The sequence below is a fragment of the Octodon degus genome, unplaced genomic scaffold, assembly GCF_000260255.1.
Source record: "Octodon degus isolate 3935 unplaced genomic scaffold, OctDeg1.0 scaffold00011, whole genome shotgun sequence".
NCBI classification, from domain to species: domain Eukaryota; kingdom Metazoa; phylum Chordata; class Mammalia; order Rodentia; family Octodontidae; genus Octodon; species Octodon degus.
Window position 1 is genome coordinate 15,269,704 of NW_004524587.1, and position 22,690 is coordinate 15,292,393.

At 40.5% G+C, this 22,690-nt stretch overlaps 1 protein-coding gene across 4 annotated transcripts in view; it reads right to left on the reverse strand.

The window, feature by feature from the left end:
- Positions 1-18,385, reverse strand: part of Cbfb (core-binding factor beta subunit) — a 62,955-nt gene extending 44,570 nt beyond the window's left edge. For 3 of the 4 annotated variants that reach the window (XM_004625891.2, XM_004625892.2, XM_023709332.1), the window contains exons 1-3: positions 18,026-18,385; positions 17,709-17,795; positions 8,360-8,476 (exon numbers count right to left, since the gene is read on the reverse strand). In XM_004625891.2, the coding sequence (XP_004625948.1) occupies positions 8,360-8,476; positions 17,709-17,795; positions 18,026-18,103 (282 nt within the window). In that variant the 5' untranslated portion in view covers positions 18,104-18,385. The remainder of the gene's footprint in view (positions 1-8,359; positions 8,477-17,708; positions 17,796-18,025) is intronic. The other variant, XM_004625894.2, reaches the window with a different exon arrangement.
- Between the last annotated feature and the right edge of the window lie 4,305 nt (positions 18,386-22,690).

Genomic DNA, 22,690 nt, shown 5'->3' on the forward strand with positions numbered 1-22,690 from the left:
AAAAAAAAAAACAAAATGCCATAATTCAGTTACGTATAATCTCACCCTCTAAAACCAACAAATAACCTAACTTTTTTTTTGTTTTTAATGTTAGTACACGATCTACAGGGTCTCACTACACAGACTGGACTTGCAGTGATCCTCCTGTTTTCAGCCTCCCAAGTGCTGGGATTACAGGCAGTGCCACCACGCCCAGTCTCAATCTGCTGTCTCAGCCATGCTCTCGGGGTAGGGCTGGCAGGGCATGCCCAGGGATCAGTCAAATGCCTAAGTAGCGCTTTAATTCACTGGCTGGCCCTCTAACTTTGGAAAGCTGTTTATAATTTAAAACAAATTTTTCACATATGTTGGTATCTTATGTAATCCTTATGTGAGGTACACAATGAGAGTGATATTCTGATTTCCATTTACAAATACAGGAAATAATAGCCTTTGACTATTCTGTGACTTCCTTTTTTTTTTTTTTTTTTTTTTTTTTTTGTGGTACTGGGGATTGAACTTAGGGCCCTACGCTTGCCAGGCAAGCGCTTATTCTACTGAGCCATCTCCCCAGCCCCTTAATAAGGGTTTGTTTTTTTTTTTTTCTCTTCGAATGCCTTCAGGGCACTTTAGGCTGGCTGGAGTGTTGTGGGGATCAAACTACAGCAACCTAAGGCTGACAGTTTTGTGGAAGCAGCCACTTAAAGAACTGAGCTAGGGCCAGGCCCCCCCCCCCTTTGACTATTCTAAAGCTCTAACTACTATACTGTATTATTTTAAATCTTTCCTGAGAAAGACCCTTAAGAGGCAATGCAGATGGCTCACTAGGCATGTCAAAGCAAAAGTTTCAAACATATTTCCAAAACAGAAAATAAAACTCTATGCTCTGACTTAATCACACGTGAAGTACCTATTTATAGTTATTCATCCATTAACAGACATTATTAAAGATCCCTGGTTTGAAAATATTCCTATAACCACATAAGCAAAAAAATGAGTAAAACGGTATAATTTCCATGAACCCATTTTCTTAAGTCACAAATAAAATACGGAGCTTTTTGTTTCCTCTCTATTAATAGTCTAAGTTTTTCTAAGTTCACCAAATTTAAATATTGTAGTAGCTAGCTTCTAAAATGGCCCCAATGATCTGGTTTCCTGGTATTCACAGTCATGTGTTGTCCCCTGCTTGCTGAGTGTGGGTAAACTTAGTGAACAGTTGCTAATGAACAGAAGATGCAAGTGATTCAGAAAACAGCATGAAAATCATGGCAACTTCACTCTTTTTTTGCTATAGAAGATACACACCTAGGAATTATAAGTGGGCTTGGAAATGGGTCTGTTGACTTGGTTACATCTTCAGAGACTGTATAGCCCCAGCCCACAGTCTGACTGCAACCTTGTGAGACAGCATGAGCCAGAACCACTGAGCTGTACCACTCTAGATTCCACTAAAACGGACATAGAGGAAGGGGGTGTGGCACAGGAACATCAATTGTAGTAGGACTCATATGGGTGCATACATCTGTTAAAAAACTCACAATTATATAACAAAATTAAATACATTTTATTGTATGTATGTTATACTATACTTCACTAAAGCTATTTTTATTTTATTTTTGTGTGTATCAAGAATTGAAACTAGGGGCCAGGGCGATGGCTCAGTAGAATAAGCATTTGCCTGGCAAGTGCAAGGGCCTGAGTTCAATCCCCGGTTCTGCAAAAAAAAAAAAAAAAAAGAGAGAGAACTGAAACTAATGGGCTGGCCAGATAGCTCAACACAGGGACCAGGGTTCATTCCCCAATGTGCCGTGCCAGCCCTGCCCCCGGGGTGGGCTGAGATGGCAATAAAGACTGGGCATGGTGGCGCACACCTGTAATCCCAGAGCTTGGGAAGCAGAAAATAGGCTGTGAGTACATTAAAAAAAAAGAAAAAGAAAAAAGAAACTAAGACCGCTCGCTTGCTTGCTTTCTTTCTTTTCTTCCCTCCTTCATTCCTTCTTTTTCTTTCTTTCTGTGGTACCAGGGATAGAACTCAGTACCTTGCACTTGCCAGGCAAACACTTGTTCCACTGAGCTATCTCCCTGGCCCCTAAGACCTCTTGCTTCCCAGGCAGGCACTGTGAAGCTGAGCTATGTCCCTGACCAATAAAGCTATTTTTAAAAGGCAACTAATTTTTGTTTTATTTTGTAGAGTCCCAGCTAACCTTGAACTCACTAGGTAGCCTAGGCTGGCCTTGAACTCACAGCAATACTGCTGTCTCAGTCTCCCAAATGCCAAGATTACAAGTGTGTCACCATGGCCAGCTAGGCCACTAAATTTTTGCTGATGAAGGATCATTTATGAAAGGAGTATCCTTAGCTTTAGAAGGATAAAGAAATGAAAGCTACAAAAAAAGTTACCATCAGAAATTCATATGAGGGGCTGGTGAGATGGCTCGGTGGTCTAAAGCACCTACTTAGAACAAGTTTAGCAAAAACACAGGGACCGCGGTTCAATCCCCCAGCACCACATGCCAGCCAGGCCTGCCCCCTGGTGGGCTGAGCTGGCCACACACACACACACACACACGTAAATAAATAATAAAAATTAAAAAAAAATTAAAAAAAAAAAGAAATTCATATGTTCAGCAGTGCATGGTGGTATACACACTTATAATCCCAGCACTCAGTAGGCTGAGACAGGAGGACTATCAGGAGTTCAAGGCTAGCCCAGCTACATAGTGAATTCAAGGCCACTCTGAATTACACAGGAAGAGCCTGTTTAAAAAAAAAAATCACACACCCCAGAATAATAATGGTGAACCTTTTAGACACCGAGTGCCTAAAATTCATACACTAACATCTTTTGTCTTCAAAAAAACAAAAAAAACCCCTCCCACAATAACAGAGCTTTCAATGACACAAACAGTTTTTTTATTGAAAAATACAAGTTTGCATTTGGCATGTGTTTGTGTGCTGTTATCCAGTGCTCAGCTGCTGGGGCAATGTTGGTGTCTTGTGCCAACAAAGAGGGCTCTGATGCCCTGCTGCAGCACTGGTGACATACATTTACCACCACTGCCCCAGACCAACCAAACCTGCTCCCTGCTTCATCTGCTACCTTAGGAGATGGCAAGCTCGTACTTCAGTTGCTCAAAAAGCTGAAGTTAGGGGCCAGAGAGATAGCTCAGCAGTCTAAAGTACCTACTTAGGCAAGTGCTGGGATCCAAGTTTGACCCCTGGCACCACATGCTGCGCCAGCCCCACCCCAGGGGGGCTGAGCAGACCACAAAAAAAAAAAAAAAAAAAGGCTGAGTCATTCTAAACTCCTTTCTTATACTCCATATTCAACCCATAAACAAATCCTGCCTTCCTTATCCCAAAACACATCCACCTCATACTACTTCTACTGCTACCACTGAGTTCTCTAGCCAGATTGCTGCAATAGCCAAACTAGTCTCTGCTTCGCTCTTGTCCCTTACATTCTAATATCAACCTGAAGCAAGAATGATTCATCACAACTTAACACATTCACCTGCCCCAAACCTGAAGCCACTCCCCTTTTCACTCAGAATAAAAGTTCAATTATTGCAGTGGCCTAACAGTCATTTAAACTGTCTCATCCCTGATCTTTTTAAAATTTTTAAATTTTTTTTTTTTTTTTGTATTTTAGTACAGGGTCTACAGGGTCTCACTACATAGCTCAGAATCGTAGTCATCTGCCTGTGTTCAGCCTCTCAAGAGCTGGCATTACAGGTACTTCGCACCACACTCAGTCTCAAGCACCATCTCAGTGTGACCTGGGGACGGGGCCTACATGACACCCTGGGGATCAAACCCCGGCTGCTGCATCTACCTAAGCAGGTGCTTTAATCCACTGAGCTATTTGGCCAGCCCAAAAATTTTTAATTTTTAAAAATCTTTTATTTGTTTATTTGGTCCAAGGTCTCCCTCCCTAGTGCAAGGATTGAATTCGGGTCCTTGTACTTGCCAGAAGGCACATATCGCTGAGCTATCTCTCCAACCCCATGATCTCACTTTCTACCCATTCCCTCTTTCAGTTTAACTAGTCATATGTCCTATTTGTTGTTTATCACATATATAGTGGTTGCTCCCATCCTGGGTCTTTTATTATGGCTATTTCCTCTACCTGGAACATCTTTTACCCCAGACACATCATTTCCAAGCTTCCTTCAGGTCTCTGCTTATAGACAAATCTCCTTATCAATAATCATCCTACTTTGGGCTGGTGAGACAGCTCAGTGGATTAAAGTGCCTGCTTAGACAAGTCTAAGCAAGCGCAGGTACCACAGTTGGATCCTGGGCACTACATGCTGGGCCAGCCCCACCCCCAGGGCAGGCTGAGTCAACCACTGAGTGTGGACATGGTAGTATATGCCTGTAATCCCAGCACTAGGCAGGCTGAAAACAGGAGGATCACTATGGGTTTGAGCTTTGAAGTGAGAACCTATAACAACCAAACATATTAAAAAAAGAAAAAATCATCTTACTTAAAACCACAATTACAAGGATTGCTGTGAATTTGAGGCCAGCCTTGGTTACATAGTGAGCTCAAGGGAAGCCTAAACTACATAAGACAAAAATAAAAACAAACAAAAGCAAAAACCACAATTAATCAGCCAGGTGTGGTAGCATAGGCATATAATCTCAATACTCTGATAGCTGAGGCAAGAGTTTTAGTCCAGGCCAAAGAGGAAAGTGATCGATGACGTAGAGTGTGCCTAAGGAGAGTCACATGGGGAGAAGACACTCTCTCAGGCTTTCACAGAGAGCACATTGGCCAAGCATTGGCCGTGACTCATCCACATGGCTGCACTGATGAAGGTTCTACAATCTGAGGTACAGGATCTCAGGACAAATCCTGAGGGCATTTCACTGACCTTCTAAGACCAAAAAGCTACAACTCTTCTTGCATAGGTCCTGCTTTACCTTGGTCTTAACCATCCAGTAGAAAAGTATGAAGTCGAAATATAAAAAATAAAGCCATGCTGTTAAGTTGAGCTGTGGGGGACTCAGGTCAATAATTTCTGACATTGCCAGTTAAACAGAAGACCCAATGCTATTATGGCCTACTGGACTCTTTTAGAATATTTTGCTGAGTTTACACACCTATAATATTCAATAACAGAACTTAGAAAAAATGGGGTATACCGATGAATGTCCATTTTGTATCTGTGTATTCAAAGAGGTTGGGATAGATATATAGTTGCATTCTCTTAATGAATAGAATGATTTGTTCTAATGGTGTTTGTGAATAGGATCACAAGTCCGCATCTTGTACAGCAATTAACCACTGAGAAGAATATATGCAGTGTATTATTTGTTGAAACTGTCCTTCCGATTTGATTTGAAACTGTCTCATTGCTATCTCTTTGTCAATAAAACTTTGAAAAAAAAAAAAAAAAGAGTTTTAGTCCAGCATACGAACATAGCAATGTAGTGCAACATTGAGGCCCTGTATTCAATCCCCAGTACCACTGGGGGAAAAAAAAATCCTACCCTATGATTGTAAAGAAAAATAATCTGCTTTAGTGGATAGCTAGCTTTAGAGTACAGGGAAGATGACAATTATATTGGATCCAATATAAGAAGCAGAGAAAAATAATTAACACTGGAGGAAGTTCCTTCAGTTTTCTTTGCTTCTAGTCCTAGTCCTCTGGAGACAGAAATGAAATCTAACAGCTATAAAAAGATAGCTGTAAGAGAAGAAGAGAAGTAAGGACCCCTGAGTTGCAAGATGATAAGATGATAAAATGCAGGACAGTACCTTTTCTCTAAATGTACTGGAAACCCAGGTGAGGCTCACACCTAATCGCAGCACTCAAAGAGGCTGAGACAGAAAAATCCTTATTTGAGCACAGACAAGACAACTCAGATTTCTTTCTTTCTTTTTTTTTTTTTTTTCCCCTTTTTGCAGTACCGGGGATTGAACTGAAGACCTTGCACTCATTCTATTGAGCTATTTCCCCAGCCCTCAGATTTTTCTTTCAAAATAAAAAATACAAAAAAAGAGTAGGGCTGCAGCTCAGTTCAAAGGCCCTGGGTACAGTCTTCTGCAGACTAATTAATTAATTGGAGTACTATGTCCAAATAGCATGCAACAATTTAATAGTAGAAAGACTGCTTCCTTTTCCCTCAGTGATGGGGATTGAATCCAGGGCCTTTACACTGTGCCACATCCCCAGCTGGTTTCTTTTATATTTTTAAACCAGCATCTTGCCAAACTGCTAAATTGCCCAGGTGCGGTTCCAACTATGTTCTTCCTGCCTCAGCATCCCACAGTGCTGAAATTAGTGGTGTGTACCAACATGCCCAGCTCTTATTTTTCTTCCCTTAAATGTTACCATTCTTGGAATAGGCACACTTGCTTGTTTACACACTAAACTGGCACCTTACACACCATATATAAATGGCAGAAGTGAATAGCTACCAAAGGGGCCATAAGCCTGAAAAACTGAAAAATTTTACCATTTGTCCCTTTACAGAAAAAGAAACTTCTAAAATTGATGTTAATAAACTACGTAATATTTTTGTTACTGTTGGTTATAGAACTGAAAACATCTCACTAGCGTAAGTACATGGATAATGTAGTCTTCAAACTACTGACCAGATTTCATTAATTAATTCAGGTCAACATACCTTTTAGTGGCATAAACACTCATTTATCAGTTATTAAACACTGGAAGACTTTAGTAACACTGAGGATGTCAATCTTTAAAGTCTAAAAATAGGCTAGTATTAGGGGAAAAAGAAGTATTTTTGGTTTATGCCTTTAAGTATCTGAACTACCTATCCACATTAAACAAACTCTGAAGGAGTATTTTTTGTTTTGTTTTACAGGGTCTTGATAAGGTGCCCAGACTGGTCAACTCCAGGGCTGAAGTGGTTCTTCTGCCTCAGCCTCACAAGCGCTAGGACTATAGGCATGAGCCATTGTACCTACTAAGGAAGTGTTTTGAACAAGGAAAAATAACTTTTTCATTTAGCCACATACACACTCACCAGAGAGGCAATAATCTTATAATGAGCTCTTAGTTTTTCTATGTATAAAAGAATTAACAAGTAGTAAAATTGGTAAATTTGCTTTTAATTTCTAATAAAGTGAGCTAATACACAAGAAGGGAAATTACTTGTGTATTACTACTTATTTATTTATTTATTATTTACTATGTATTTTTAAAAAATTTTTATTTATTTGTGTGTGTGTGTGTGTGTGTGTGTGTGTGTGGCCAGCTCAGCCCACCAGGGGGTGGGACTGGCTGGCATGTGCTGCTGGGGAATTGAACCGCAGTCCCTGTGCTTTGCTAAGCTTGTTCTAAGTAGGTGCTTTAGACCACTGAGCCATCTCACCAGCCCCTTACTACTTATTTTTTAAATCCTGTAATCTACTTTCCTTTTCTAATAAAGTGAGCTAAAACACAAGAAAGCAAATTATTTGTTTATTACTACTTATTTTTCTAAATCCTATAATCTACTTTCCTTTTCCTAAGATCAAACCTAATTTCACAAAACTAAACAAAAAATCCTTCATTGTATAGATGTAAGATTAGAAATCCTTTCCTTAATACAGCCTAACACAAGTCTTTTAATTAATATTCAGACATTACTTACATTTTACAAATGAAGTGACAGGTTATATACTTAATTTGATATTTTGGAAAGTAACTTATAAAGCTGACAGAAACAAATATGGAAATACACTGGAAACAGAAGACTGAATATACAATAGGATGCAAAAAAAAGTTTTTTGTTTAGAAATTTTAAGTCCTTCCTAAACTTAATCAAGAATCAACCAATCTAAGATATTATTCATTAAAATGTCACCAATTAACAGGACCCTCACCATAACACATCTTTACCAATATTTTTTCTAACTTTAACCTAAATATCCAACTTAAAATTGTTTTTCCAAAAACTTATTCTTAGAATTTATCCTTATAATTTTTAAATTTATTTCCAAGTTAAAGTTTTCACATTATTTCCCCCAAAATTGAACCTGTTGAGTTTTTAAACAAAGAGCCTTTTCCCACTTAAAATTTTATTTTTTATAGCACTATAGTCACATATATTTTTAGTAAACATAAAAAAATCTCATCAACACTTTCAAAGGAATTAAACTTTAAATATTAAATACAGGAAAGCACACTACTTTCTTTATGAGCTAGCCCCTTCTATGGTAAATATATTTGTGAAATTAGCAATGACATAATATAGACATTTAATTGTGGTTTTAAAAAACTATTATATCCTTGTATCATGGAATGAAAACAAATGTCATTGGTTGGCAAATCAAATTTATGATAACTAAAAATGTAAATCATCAGATAACTTCTCATAAAACAATTCACAGTACTTTAAAGTGCAAAGAAATGTTTCCTACCTTGCCTGCTTCTCTTTCTAAGTCGACATACTCCCGGCTAGGTGTTTGTCGTTGTTCTCCCTGCCAGCTGGCCGGAAAAAACTGGAGAGACAGATTGGTTCCTGTGGCCACAAAAGCCTTTTAGAAAAATCAATACAAACAGGATCAGGAGCAGGACATTACATAAATTATGCAGGCAGTCATTTATTTTTACATCAGTTTATGTCTTAAGCCAGGCAGCACTAAGAATACTTAAAACTAAAAAACATGCACTCATCATTTTTCTTAAGTATTAAGTTACAAACATCTGATTCCATTTTGAGGACATTTGCCATTGGCTGCTTAAATATAAAATCAGACATGGAATCAATACTTTCTTTCAGGTCATTTTTTGCTGATGTTAGGATCTTACACTGCTAATGTCTAACCAGAAGCCACTGTCCTTTAAAAACTTGTATTTTTAAATGTGAAAATCATTGATGGTCTAAAGATTTTGAATTTTAAAGCATACCACAATTAAAACTTGTATGAAAACATTTGGATTTTTCTTGATTTCTCGTGATCAAGGAAACCACGAATGATATGCAGCACATAAAAAATGCAGTACGTAAGTGCATTTTAAAGCTATGCTTTAAAGCCCATGTTAAAAACATTGCACAAGGGATTGTGAAAAGCTGTATACATTGGCCTATGATGTGATGGTTACTGCTCTTTAAAAAAATACATGTTTTCTACAGTTTTATCTTAGAAGAAATGAATGTGACTATAAGAAAAAGCAATGCATATTCATCTAATATTCATAAAAGACTGAAACAGTACAGCTTAAAGATTGATCTAAAACCATTTCAATAAAGTATTCTATGTAACCCCTAAGCAACTTAATTCTGTATTTCACGCATGTGAAAAAACAGAAATAATGCAAAGCATGGTAAACCATTTGTAATCTCAGCGCTCTGGAAAGCCGAAGCAAACTAGCAAACACCAGGCTAGTAAGGTGATCTTAAAAGAAAAAATAGGGCCGGGGATATAAGCTCAGCGGCATAAGTGCCTGCCTGGCAAGCGTGAGGTCCCAAATTCAATCCATGGTACCACAAAAAAGAAAAAAAAAAAAAAAGTAAAAAAGGTCTGAGGATGTTGCTTAGTGAGGTTTTGAGTTCAACCCCCAGTACCATACACACACACAACCAAATCATTACTCTTATCAAGCGAAATACAGAAAGAAGGAAGTAAAAAGCATACCTGGATTCAACCTCCAGTACCTCACACACACAAAATTATTCCTTGTACCAAGGGTAATACAGAAAGAAAGTAAATTGCATATTTTAAAAAAAACATTTTTTTTCACTTAAATGTAAATTCTTAGTCAAGCATCGTGGCAGTCTTGTGGTTTATCAGCACTCTGGGAGGGCTGGGGGGAGAACTGCAAGTTCAAGCCAGCCTGGGCAACTTAGCAATTTAATGAGACGCTATCTCAAAATAAAATAGAGGGGAGATGGCTGTGGCTCAGTAGAATAAGTGCTTCCCTGGCAAGCGCAAGGGCCTGAGTTCAATCCCTTGTTCTATCAAAATAAAATAGAAAGGGCCAGGGATGTAACTCAGTGAAGGTCCTGGGTTCAGTGCCCAATATGCAAAAAAAAAAAAAAAAAAAAAAAGTAAACTTTTTTGCTGGAACCAGAGAAAGTTTTGTTTGGTTTATTTTGTTAATTACATTCTTAAGCATCATTTGTTTTTAAGTGTAGAGTTTTCATCTAAAAGCAAGCGAATCACATTTTAGACAATTTATTTAAAACTGAGTGAGTTGGGGATAAAGCTCAGCAGCACAGAGCCTACCTGGCACCAAGGTCCTGAGTTCAATTCCTGGTAACCCCCCCCCACACACACCAAAAAACAAAACAAACAAAAACCTGTTAGTTGAAGCTAAGCCAGGCATGGTGGCACACATCTGCAATCCTAGCACGTGGGTGGCCCAGGCAGGACTATCGCCAAGATTGTGAGCCTAGCATGGACTACATCATAAGACCCTCTCTCAAAAAACAAATAAAAAAACACAAGTAAAACCATGATGGTTAATAGTTTATTCATCTAATGGGATAAATTTTATTTCCTTTTTTTTTGGCAGCAGGATCAAACTCTAGTCCAGGTGGAATATGCATAGCTCCTATTTCTATTGCTATTAATATTGGTGATAGGTTCAGGCCCTAGTATGAATAGCTAAAAATCATCATTGTGGGGGGGCGGGGAGACAGCTCAGTAGAGTAAGTGCTTGCTCTGGCAAGTGCAGGGTCCTGAGTTCAATTGCCTGTACCATTAAAAAGAAAAAAAAAAAGATAAAATCATCATGGTGGTCATCTAACATGGCTGAAGCCCTGAAAAGAAAGCTCATCTCCCCAAGACCACGCCCCCTTCTCCAACGCAGCCAGGACAAATTTCCTTTCAACCTTTCTGCCACCTCAGGGAAGACCCCTAATCTGTTTCTCAGGTATATCTCAACATCCCCTTCCAAACCCCCCTGGCAAAAGGCTGTAAAAGCCTCAGCCTCCCTTTGTCTAGTCCAGAAAATTTATCTTCCCCAAATTCTTTCTGTGTCCTCAAAGAAAATAAAACGCCTTTCTCCTTTTTCTTCTGCCTGCTTCTCTGACATGCTGAGTACCTATCATTAGGTATATCTGTCAACTTAACTACTAAATCTCTACATTTCTTTTGATGGCATTTCTCTAATAATTAGAATAATCTAGGGGCCGGTCAAATAGCTCAGCAGATTAAAGCCTCTGCAAGCAGGTGCAGGGGCAGGAGTTCCATCCCTGGGCCTGCCCTGCCAGCCCCACCCCACCCCCAGGGCACACTGAGACAGCAACTGAGCCCAGGTGTGGTGGCCCGAGCCTGTAATCCCAGCTCTTGGGATGCTGTAAACAGGTGGATCGCTAAAAGTCTGATCCAGTAGTGAAACTCTGAACACCCTGTAGACCCTTCCCTAAAATATAAATAAATAAATGAATAAATAAAATAAAATCTTCTCATGGTAGTTTTCTACAAACAGAAACTGAACAACAATATTACAACAGTAACCTTTAAAAACAATCCATGAGGGGCCGCGGAGATGGCTCAATGGAATAAGCACTTCCCTGGCAAGTGCAAGGGCCTGAGTTCAATCCCTGGTTCCGCTAAAAAAATAAAATAAATAAATAAAAATAAAAATAAAAACAATCCATGAGGGCTAGGGATATAGCTCAGCAGCACATCATCTGCCTGGCAATGAAAGATTGTGACTTCAATTCCCAGTACAAAGACAAAACAAAACAACAAACTATTAGCATAGATTTTATCCACTAATACTGCTTCAAATGAAAAACAGCCTTGGTGGCTCACCTGTGACCTCCTGCCTCAGCCTCAGTAGCCGGGATCCAGCTCAGGAGGGAGTATCACCACAGGAAACTTCGCAATAAAGATTTTTTCACTTGAGCAGGCCTCATGTCCTTACTTAGAAATCCCATTGTATGGGGCTGAGGAGACAACTCAGCAGCCTAAGCACCTGCCCAGTAAGCTCAAGGACGTGGGTTCAGTCCTTGGCACCACATGCTGTGCTGGCCCAAGAATCCCAGGTATTCTGTGCCGGCCACCGAAACCAGGTGTGGTGGTGCACACGTGTAATCCCAGCACTAGAGAGGCTGAGACAGAAGGAAGAATCTACGAGTTGAAGCATGTAGTGAGATCCTATACCAAATAAATAATTTTTTTGTGAAAAAAAAAGAAAAAGAAAAAGAAAAACAGCCTTGGAAGGGAAAACTAAGGTTTCCTAACAAACTGGTATTTGTAAATCAGTAACAAGTAAAACATAAGTAAATGCTTGCTGAATAATATAAAAGAAGTAACTTTTGTCTGTATGAAGTTCTCAATATGCTTCCACAGGCCAACCTCCAACTCTTTGGTCCAAAGGATCCTCCAGGCTGGGCTTGGTGACACATACCTGTAATTTGAACACTTAAAAGGCTGAGGGGTAGGAGGATCACAAATTTGAAACTAGTCTACACTGTATAGCAAGATTCTTTCTCAAAAAACAAAAGAGATCTTTCTTAGCCTCTCAAGGAATTAGAACTATAGGCAAATGCTCATATTCTTTTTTAAGAAGAAGAAATCATTTTAGGCTGGGCATAGTGGCACCTGCCTGTAACTCCAGCACTTGGGAGGCTGAGGCAGGAGAATTGGCGCAAATATGTGAAGCCAGCCTGGGCTACAAAGTGAGTTGAAGCCAACCTGACTTGCACAGTGAAATCCTGTCTTAAAAAAATAAGCAAACAAATAAACAAAAAAAATATAAACAAACCATCATTGTGAGATTAGACAGTCTTCATCTCACATAATGAAATTCTCTGAGCAGATTGGTGGCAAATAAGAGATTTAGCCCCTATAAAATATACTATGTCTAAATCCCTAAGGCATGTTTCTTCAAGTACTGTGCTCACCTTCAGTGTAGCCCATCAGCTCTGGGTTACAACATCCTGCAGATCTTATTGTCTTAGCTTCACCATGTTATATCCATTATCTTATCAAGAGTCCTAGCTTGAGAGGAAAAAATTAAAGCAAAAACTAACCTTACTAGAATAGAACTTACTTACTTACTTTCTTCCTTTCTTTTTTGGAGACAAGGTCTCACTATATAGTTTAGACTAGGCTTGAACACTATGTAGCCTAGGCTGACCTTAAACTCAGCGATTTTTCTGCCTCAGCCTCTCAAGTGCTAGGATCATAGATATGTGCCACCATGCCCAGCTAGAACAGCATTTTCCAAACTCTCTTGATCACAAGACATTTTTTCTTTTATTTATTTTTTGGACATTTTTCTTTTACGGTGCCTGGTGAAATACCCAAGGTCTTGTCCTTGCACAAGTATGCACTCTCCCACTGCGCTACATCCCAGGTTGTAACATTTTTTTAATATAGTGCTTGCACATAAGAACAGTGAAAATTCTTTTGGAAAACATTAAATGGCACACTAATTATAATGTTTGTAAGATTTTCAGGTTGTCCTAAGTATACTTTAGAGGCTTTATAATTGGTAAAATCACACACTTTATGCCAACCTAATATGCTGCTTCTTTTTCTTTCTTTTTTTTTTTTTTGGTGGAACTGGGGATTGAACTCAGGCCCTTGCACTTGCCAGGCAAGCACTTATTCTACTGAGCTATCTCCCCAGCCCTCTAATATACTTTTAACCATTCAACTGTCAGGATTAAAAATATATAATAGAAGACAGGCATTGTGGCCCTTGCCTGTAATTCTGACACCTAAGAGGCTGACACAGGAGGACTGCCATGAGTTCTAGGCCAACCTGAACTACATAACAAATTCAAGGCTACCTTGGACTACACAGTGAAATCCTGTCTCAAAAAAATAAAAACCATAAACAAACAAAACACAGTAAATATTTATTAGGGCTGGCATGGTGGGACAAACTGTAATCCTAGCACTTGGGAGGTTAAGGTAGGAAGACTGCTGTCACAGAAGCCAGCCTGGGTTACGGTAAACTCAAGGTTATCCTGAACTACATAGTGAGACTATATCTCAACAAACAAACAAACAAACAAACAAACGAAGGTTTTAAATGTGGAGGATGATCTAAAGGTTTTAGTCCAGTGTGAAGACCAGAGAGCCAATCCACAGTGCCACAAAAAATTATTTGTTTTACTCTCCCAACCACACTCACCATGCTCTATGTATTTCTTCTATTATTAGTGTTGATTCTATTAAATTTCATGAAAGGAATAAATCAAACTTTATCAAATAGATTCCACTTCTCATCTATAATCACTGTTTCATGATGTGAAAAGGAGTCTTAATTTTGTAGCAGAGTTAAAAACCCTTAAATTACCATATTTCACATCTAAACATAAAATGTTTTACTAACCTCAGTGCCACATTAGAGAGATACTCAAAATCAAAAAGAGGAAAAAGAAAATCAACTGGGATACAGCTCAGTGGCCCAAGCACTGTACCAAACAAAAAAAAAAATTGTGTCAGAAGGATTGATAAATTTTGAGAACTATATATATTCTCAAAAAAAAAAAAAAAAAAAATTGTGTCAGAAGGATTGATAAATTTTGAGAACTATATATATTCTCACTGTATAAGAAAACTGTCAAAATCAAGACAAAATAACGTCTTTCACAACAGGCAGATGCCACATCCTATTTGTTCAGGCATTAAATTATGTAACTTCCTTGCTGTGGGGGACTCACGTCAATAATTTCTGACATTGCCAATTAAACAGAAGACCCAATGCTATTATGGGCTTCTGTACTCTTTTAGAATATTTTGCTGAGTTTACACACCTATAATATTCAACAACGGAACTTAAAAAAAATTGGGGTATAACTATGAATGTCCATTTTGTATCTGTGTATTCAAAGTGGTTGGGATAGATATATAGTTGCATTCTCTTAATGAATAGAATGATTTTTTCTAATGGTGTTTGTAAGTAGGATCACAAGTCTGCATCTTGTACAGCAATTAACCACTAAGAAGAATATATGCAGTGTATTATTTGTTGAAACTGTACTTTCGATTTGATTTGAAACTGTCTCATTGCTATATGTTTATCAATAAAACTTTGAAAAGAAAAAAAAAAAGACTAGAAAAGTAAAAAAAAAAAAAAAATTATGTAACTTCCTCTACATTCAAATAAAGTAAGTACTTCAGACATGAAAGGCGTTGTGTAAAATACCTATATCCAAGGGGGTAGGTATATCAGGATATGATCTTTACCGCCTGGAAGTTAAGGATCCTATTTTTTGTTGTTGCATTTTTGGTTTTCATTACCTAGCTCCGGTTGACCTTGAACTCATGGTGATCTCCTACTTCAGCTTCCTGAGTACTAGGATTATAATGCATTTTATCACACACAGGTTTATAATTTAAATGTGTTTAACAATGAACTAAAAAGAAAACTAGAGAGGGAAATATGAAATTCCTTCCCAAATAAAAAGTTTACAAATCTACTCCCTTTAACCTTTCATATTTTTCAGAAAACAAATTAAACATAACTTGCAAAAATTTGTGTCATCTGATATTTATGAGAAGTTCCTGCTAGAATATCCAATTCAGCCTGGAAAAAAATTTATGACAAACCCAGAAATCTATAGATGCTGTATGTAGATATAGACTGCTATATCTTGCAGCAATACTACAGTTTAGCCACTCAGGTATGTGGGTTGAATTATACCTCCAATTCATAATTACATGCAAAAAGTCTGGGTTTCCAGGAAAAAAGGTCGCTCTAAATCACCAAGATGCCCAGACTGTATTTGAACTTGTAATTCTACATCCTATCTCAGCCTCCTACTGTTTCATGATTACAAGGGTGTGTCATCATGCCCAACTCTTCTTAGGCACCTTTTGCAAAAGAAAACATGAAGGATAATACCATGAGTGGACCACTGATTCTTTTTTCTACTGTTCAGGGATTAAAAAAACAAAACAAACAAAAAACCCATAAAAACACTTGTCTTACAAGTTTGAATTACATAACTAACATCAGTACTCAAAGTACTCAAGAAGCTTGGGTGAAAGATAATTTCTTTCATAACATGCATTAACAACCACATACGCTAGAGCCACTGATAAATCAGATTCATCTCACTTTCCGTCATATAATTCCAAATACCTTTCATTTTAAATATTAACCATTCCTTAAAAATAAATCTGGAGTGGAGTGTGGTGGTGCACGCCTGTAATTCCAGCACAGGGAAGACTAAGGGCATGAGTTCCAAGGCCAGTCTGAGCTAAACAGTGAATTTAAGGCCAGCTGGGAATATATAGTGAAACCAGATCTTAAAAAAAAAAAAAAAAAAAAAAAGAAAGAAAAAGAAAAAGAAAAAAGAAAAGATTTTGATGTTGAAGAGGAGAATTTTAGTATATAAGCTAAATCTTAATAAAAGTAAATACATGGTTATAAAGGAGGGAGGGTAATTTTCCAGTGCCTTCCAACTGCTAACTTCAATTCAAACAGCATAGCTTAAGTTTCCAGCCAAAGCACCATGAAGATAAAAGGATTCCACACCACACTGCTCTACTTTTTATTTTTTAGTGGTACCAGGGATTGAACTCAGGACCTTATTCTACTAAGCCCTCTCCCTGACCCCTCTATTTATTTATTTTTTTAAAATTTGTGTGTGTGTGTGTGTGTGTGTGTGTGTGTGTGTGGCCAGCTCAGCCCACCAGAGGGGCGGGGCTGGCTGGCATGTGGTGCTGGGGGATTGAACCGCGGTACCTGTGCTTTGCTCAGCTTGTTCTAGGGAGGTGCTTTAGACCACTGAGCCATCTCACCAGCCCTCTATTTTTTTTTTTTTAATAATTAACTTTTCTAGTTTCTTCCTAACACTGCGCCTCATTAGCATTTCAATTGTACAAAATCCACAAGATGAATTAAGATATATGAATGTCTTTCAACCCAAGGTTTGATGGAGAAGCATCAAATCTATCACCTAAAAAACAGCGGCCTGAAGGAAATCAACTGTGGCAAATCGTGCTGTTCTTATGTAAACTGCAACACTAACAGGCTGTATTGAGACCAGAAAAGAGACAATAATGATTTTTTGATTCTCCTGAGGAATAATAATATTCTAAGAAAACTGCATATCCTTTAGCATCTTCCCATGAGGATAATAGATAACTGGAGTAAAGATGTATTCTTAGCTATATTAGGGGCGAGATAGTTTCATACCAAGATTTACCAACAAATCTAAGAAACAAACTACCCCATAATGACACATGGCTGTTAATCCCAGCACTCTAGGAGGCTGAGGCAGGATGGATACAAATTCAAGCCCAGTCTAGGGAATTTAAGAGACTCAGATCTTGTCTCAAATTAAAAATTAAAAAGGCTGAGAATGTAGCTAGGACTGAAGACCCTGCGTTAAATCTCGACTACTACCAAAAAAAAAAAAAAGAAAAAGAAAGAAAGAAAATTAAAAGAAACAAACTATCTCTGATCTCATGTTGTTTCTTAGTAGCTGTTTTCTTGCACTATGTACCTGAACCCTCATCGGGGTCACTGCCCATCCAAGACCTCTTGCTTGTGTTACTTTGTTTGGCTCGGGTTCTAGATACACTCGCGGTCAACCTATCCACTAAGCCGGCTCTGGGAAACACGAGACACCGCGGCGGGACCACAGGAAAAGCGTGTCCCCGCGAAGACCTGCACGCCAGTCTCTGGTTTTCGCCTTTTGAATCCCGAGTAGGAAGTGAGTCGGCGCCCGCTTAGTTCCGGGAGCCACAGCGTCCGCGGCGCCGTCCGGAACCCGCCTGGGCCGCGCGGCCCCCGCGCAACAAGTGACCCGCGCGCGCCTGGGTCTCCACGTCCGCCCCGCCGACTTACGATCTCGGAGCGGCCGTCGCGGCAGGCGTTCTGGAAGCGCATCTGTCGCTCCTCATGGGGCCGGTCCCTGAAGCCCGTGTACTTAATCTGCAAGGAAGAGACGGCCTGAAATCAGGCAAATCCGCGCCGCCGCCCGCCCGCCCGCCCCGCGCGGTGCCGATAAGGGCAAGCGGAGTCTGCGGGCGGCGGCCGCCCCGGCGAGATTGTCCCTCCGCGGCTCCCCAGTCCGGCTTCGCAGGGACCGCGCCACCCAAACTTTTCTCCGCTCGGGCCCACTCGGGACGCGCCGCGGCCTCCGCACCACCCGTCCGCCTCACCTCACACTCGCGGCTCAGCTTCCTGAAAAACTCTTCGTTCTCGAACTTGCTTCTCTGGTCTGGCACTACGCGCGGCATCTTCCCGCCCTACGTCGGCGCCCGCCGGCCGGGCTCGGGGCTTGCGCGGGCACCCGCTGGCCGGCTCCGCGCTGACCGACTGACCGCCCACCCGCGGCGTCCGGACTCCCGCTTCTCTTTGTTTAGGGCGCCCGCCCGCGTGGGCTCCCGCTCCAGGGAGTCTGAGGAGCCGCCGCCCGCTCGAGCCCAGCCCACGCCGCCGCTGTAGTCTCAGCCGTTGCCTACCGCCCGCGCAGACCCAGCTCTCGCCGCCTCCAGCCGCCGACGCCGCCACTTCCTCTCGCCGCCCACCTCGTTCACTCGCCCGTCCGCCCCGCCTCCGCTGGCCCCACCCCTCCTCCTCGCGCGCCCGCCCGCCTCAAACTCCAGCAAACAAGATGTACCATTCACAACTCCGTGGCCCGCGCCGCGCATGCGCTAGCCGCTGGTTTGTGGGGCGGCTGGGCTGCAAACAGACAGTGCTGCGGGCAGCCAGAGCTGTTTCTACAGAGCAGCTCCCTTCCTGTTGCCTATCCAAGGACCACTCATGCAGAGTAAAGCTGTCCTATGGGGCTGTTCCTCCCTTTGGCAACTGAGAGTGGCTCCTGCATGTCTTTTCTTGCGCCCTTCCCTGGCCATCTGCAACTTCTGTACTTCCCAGCCATGTGGAGTAACCCATATTGCTTCTTGAAGTCAAGGAAACCTAAATCTCTGACAACATTGCATCCCCAAACCCACAGGGAGGAGTGTAGATTGTGTACATTTAAGATCAAAGGTGAAAACAGGCTAATGCCAACCACATCAGGGTGAGACTGGCCTTAGATGGGATCCCATAGCTCGCCTGCCTGCTGACTGCTGCCTTAGACAAGTACTGAACTGCTAAGCCTCGGATTCCTAATTTCTAAAATGCAGACAACATAGTGTTAGCATTAGAGTCCTTATGTAGGTCTAGCACATAATTGGCTGTAAATAAAATTTAAGTTTCTGAAGAACAAGTTAAACTGGCATTAGTGGTACAACCCTGTCATCCCAGCACTTGGGAGCTAAGGAAGGAGGATCACAGTTTCCACTCCCACCCACCCTCAACAGAACAATTTAGCAACTTCATGAGACCCTGTCTCAAAATACAAAGATGACATATAACTCAGTGTTCACTCGCCAGTACAATCAAGGTGGGAGGGGGATTACATCTATATATCTCTCTCTTGCCAGTTGTGCAATCAAATCCACACAACAATATATATAAGTTCTAAGTAAGTCATTAAGCCCAAACTAGAGAAAATCTAACACCGAATTTGGTTCGAAGTTGATCCAAAGCAAATCCTGGGCTTTGATGTTCCAGTTTATAAAAAAACTCAGCTCAAACTGGTCATAGTGGTACATACTTGTAATATCAGCACTCTGGGAAGCTGAGACAAGAGGACCGAAACTGGAGCCCAGGCTGGGGAATTTGGGGGATTTATTAATTTAGTGAGACCCTGCCTCAAAAGAAAAAAAGTTTAAAGCTTGGAATGTAGCTCAGTGGAAAAGACCTGGGTTCAATCTCCAATACTGCAAAAACAGAGCTCCACCTCTGTCCAAGGATGGCAAATAGGAGCAGACTCTGATTGTCACTAGCTGGCCAGATTGCAAAGGATTATGAGAATACATCTAAACTCACAGAAATTAGTTGCAAGTTCAACTGACACTATAATGCCTGCCTGAGGGCAGAATTTCACAAAATTTCCCATCCCTGATCAAATCAATCTGTTTTACAAACATGGGACTGAGCTAGGATAGCCCATTGTCTTGGTTTTCCAGAGACTGTCCTGATTTTTGTGATGAAAGTCTCATGTCACCCAAGTAAAAATTCAATCTTTTGGTAAACTGGGACGATTGGTCACCCTCTGAGGTCTGGAGAGTAATTGCCCAAGGTTGAGTCTTCCAGCAAAGTCAAACCTGTAGGCCTGCTGGCTGTGATGGTACAGACATGTGGTTCCAGTCCCAGCTTCTGGGGAGGGTGACACAGGAGCATGTCTTGAACCCAGGGGTTGGAGAACAGCATAGACAGCATGGCTAGATTCTGTCAAAAGAAAGGAAGGAAAGAAAGAGAAAGGCAAGCAGTTTTGAAGGTTGGAGGTTTTGACGGACATGCTCCTCTGAATAGCAAACAATCAGCTCCTTCTTAGGGTATGTTCCCCTGAGCCACACCAAGCTTATGCTAAGTTTAAGCCTCCTATATCCTCCATAAGCAAATAGAAAGGATATAGACATGGATATCAACGACTGTGATTGGTAGATCTTCAGCTATCTTAGAATCTTCCCCTCAAGCCTATTTCAGTTGAAAGTGACAGAAACCCAGTTGCAATAAACTCATATAAATTTGGTGTTTTGTTCATCTTTTTTGAGACAGGGTTTTGCTATGCAGTTCAGCCCAGACTTGAGCTTAATTCCCAGCAATCTTCCTGCCTTAGCCTCCTAAGTACTGACATTACAGGCATGCACCACCATACCTGGCCAAACTTATACCTGAAAGGGTTTGTTTTATTCAAGTACATCAGAGAAGGGAAGAGATGAACATTATCCCCAGATAATACTTTTTTCTTTTATCCAGTTTTCTTCTTAATAACATTAATTTCTTGGCCACTGGTAATATAGCTCAGCAGCACAAGGGCCTGCCTGGCGGCAAGTTCAAGGTCCTGAGTTCAATTCCTTTTTTTTTTTTTTTTTAATTTTTTTTTTATTTATGAGAGAGAGAGAGAGAGAGAGAGAGAGAGAGAGAGAGAGAGTGTGGTGTGTGTGTGTGGCCAGCTCAGCCCACCAGGGGGCGGGGCTGGCTGGCATGTAGTGCTGGGGGATTGAACCGCGGTCCCTGATGCTTTGCCAAGCTTGTTCTAAGTAGGTGCTTTAGACCACTGAGCCATCTCTCCAGCCCCGTGAGTTCAATTCCTACATGTCCACCATGATGTGCTTATGCTGTAGTGATATGACTGGTCAACTTACATCACATGCCCTCCTATCAAAGGTTGGGAACCTGTGTTTGGCAGCATTTGAGAGAATCTGATGGGTGAAAAATGGAAAGAGGAAGAATAGAAGTCTCCCCAGAAGTATAGAATAGGAGGGCATTATGGGTCCATTGAACCTTCTATCAGAGGGCCGGGTATATTGCTCAGTGGATTAAAGCACCTGCAAGCAGGCGCAGGGGCCAGGGGTTTGGATCCCCTGCCCTACTGTGCCGTGCCTGCCTCACCCCTGGGGTGCGCAGAGACCGCAAGTGGCTTGTGCCTGTAATCCCAGCTCTTGGGAGGCTATGAGTCTGATCTATTAGTGAGACCCTGAACACTCTGTAGACCCTTCCCTAAAATAATAAACAAATAAATAAATAAAATAAAATAAAGAAACTTCTATCAGAACCATGAAAAGGATGCCATTTGTATTTTGCTCCAGAAATGTTCTGGTCAAACTGGTAGAAAAAGTCCACATTAGCACAGGCAAAATGCAGGGAAAGCTAGTTTTTAAAATGTGCAACTAAAAGATAAACTTAAGGCTTTTATAGGTAAATGGATGCAACTAGAAACCACAGTCATAAGTGAAATAAATCAGACTTGCATGTGCAAATATCATATTGTCTCCCTAGCGTATGAACCTGAAAGAATAAATAAAATCTGAAAGGTATAATAGATACTTGAAAGGGAAAGAATCTGTTCAAAGAGAAGGAACAACAGGGATGAGGAAAAGGGCAAAAGAAAGAAAGAAGGAAGGGAAAGAGATATATTTACATATATGTACAGGATAGCTTGGATAAGTGTATTGCTGATTTTTGCTGGTCCATCGAAAGGAGCAGTTAATGCTTAATTTTTTCTTCTCCTTTTTAATTTCTTATAACTTTTTTAAAACTAATTTTGCATGCTTATATCTGGTAATCTAAACAACTAATTTGAAGACAACATTATATAACAACCATTGTTGAGTTCCTATTATTTTTTTAGTGAAATTCTGTACCATTTCAAATGTTTTTCTATTTTTTATTCTTTTAAAAAATAAAAAAACCCTGCGACTTATGTTGGGAACTAAGTAAGGCAGTCTTTACCTCAGGACAGCAAAGCAGAGGGATTTAGCCCAGTGGTAGAGTGTTTGCTTGAGGGCTTGGTTCCTCAGAACCCAAAAACTACAAAAAAAAAAAAAAAAGAAAAAAAAGAAAGAAAGAAAAGAAAAGATAACAAGACAGAACTAACTAAGTCACTTGTCACTCACAAAGAGAAGCATTTATGTTTTGCTGCCTTTGGACACTAAGACAGCACTGCTGTTGTTTAAACGAGAAGACAGTGATTTTCCTGAGTCAACAAGAACTGTGGAAACCAAAAGAGCTCACTGTTGGTGTTTTTGTTGCTGGCCCTCATGCTAGGAAAAAAGGAGTAAAACATATTCTAAGGGTAATGCATGGAATACTGTTTAGCACCACTACTTTCTATTTAGATAGACGTGTGTGAAACTTTTCCATCTCTATGTTTAAAAAATGATCCACTGGGAAGAACTGCTACTTTCACAGTGGGCTCAGGAAGGGCTTACAGACTTGTAACTGATCTTGGCCTTTAGTCTCTAGTAATAATTGCTTCTGCCATGGGGAAT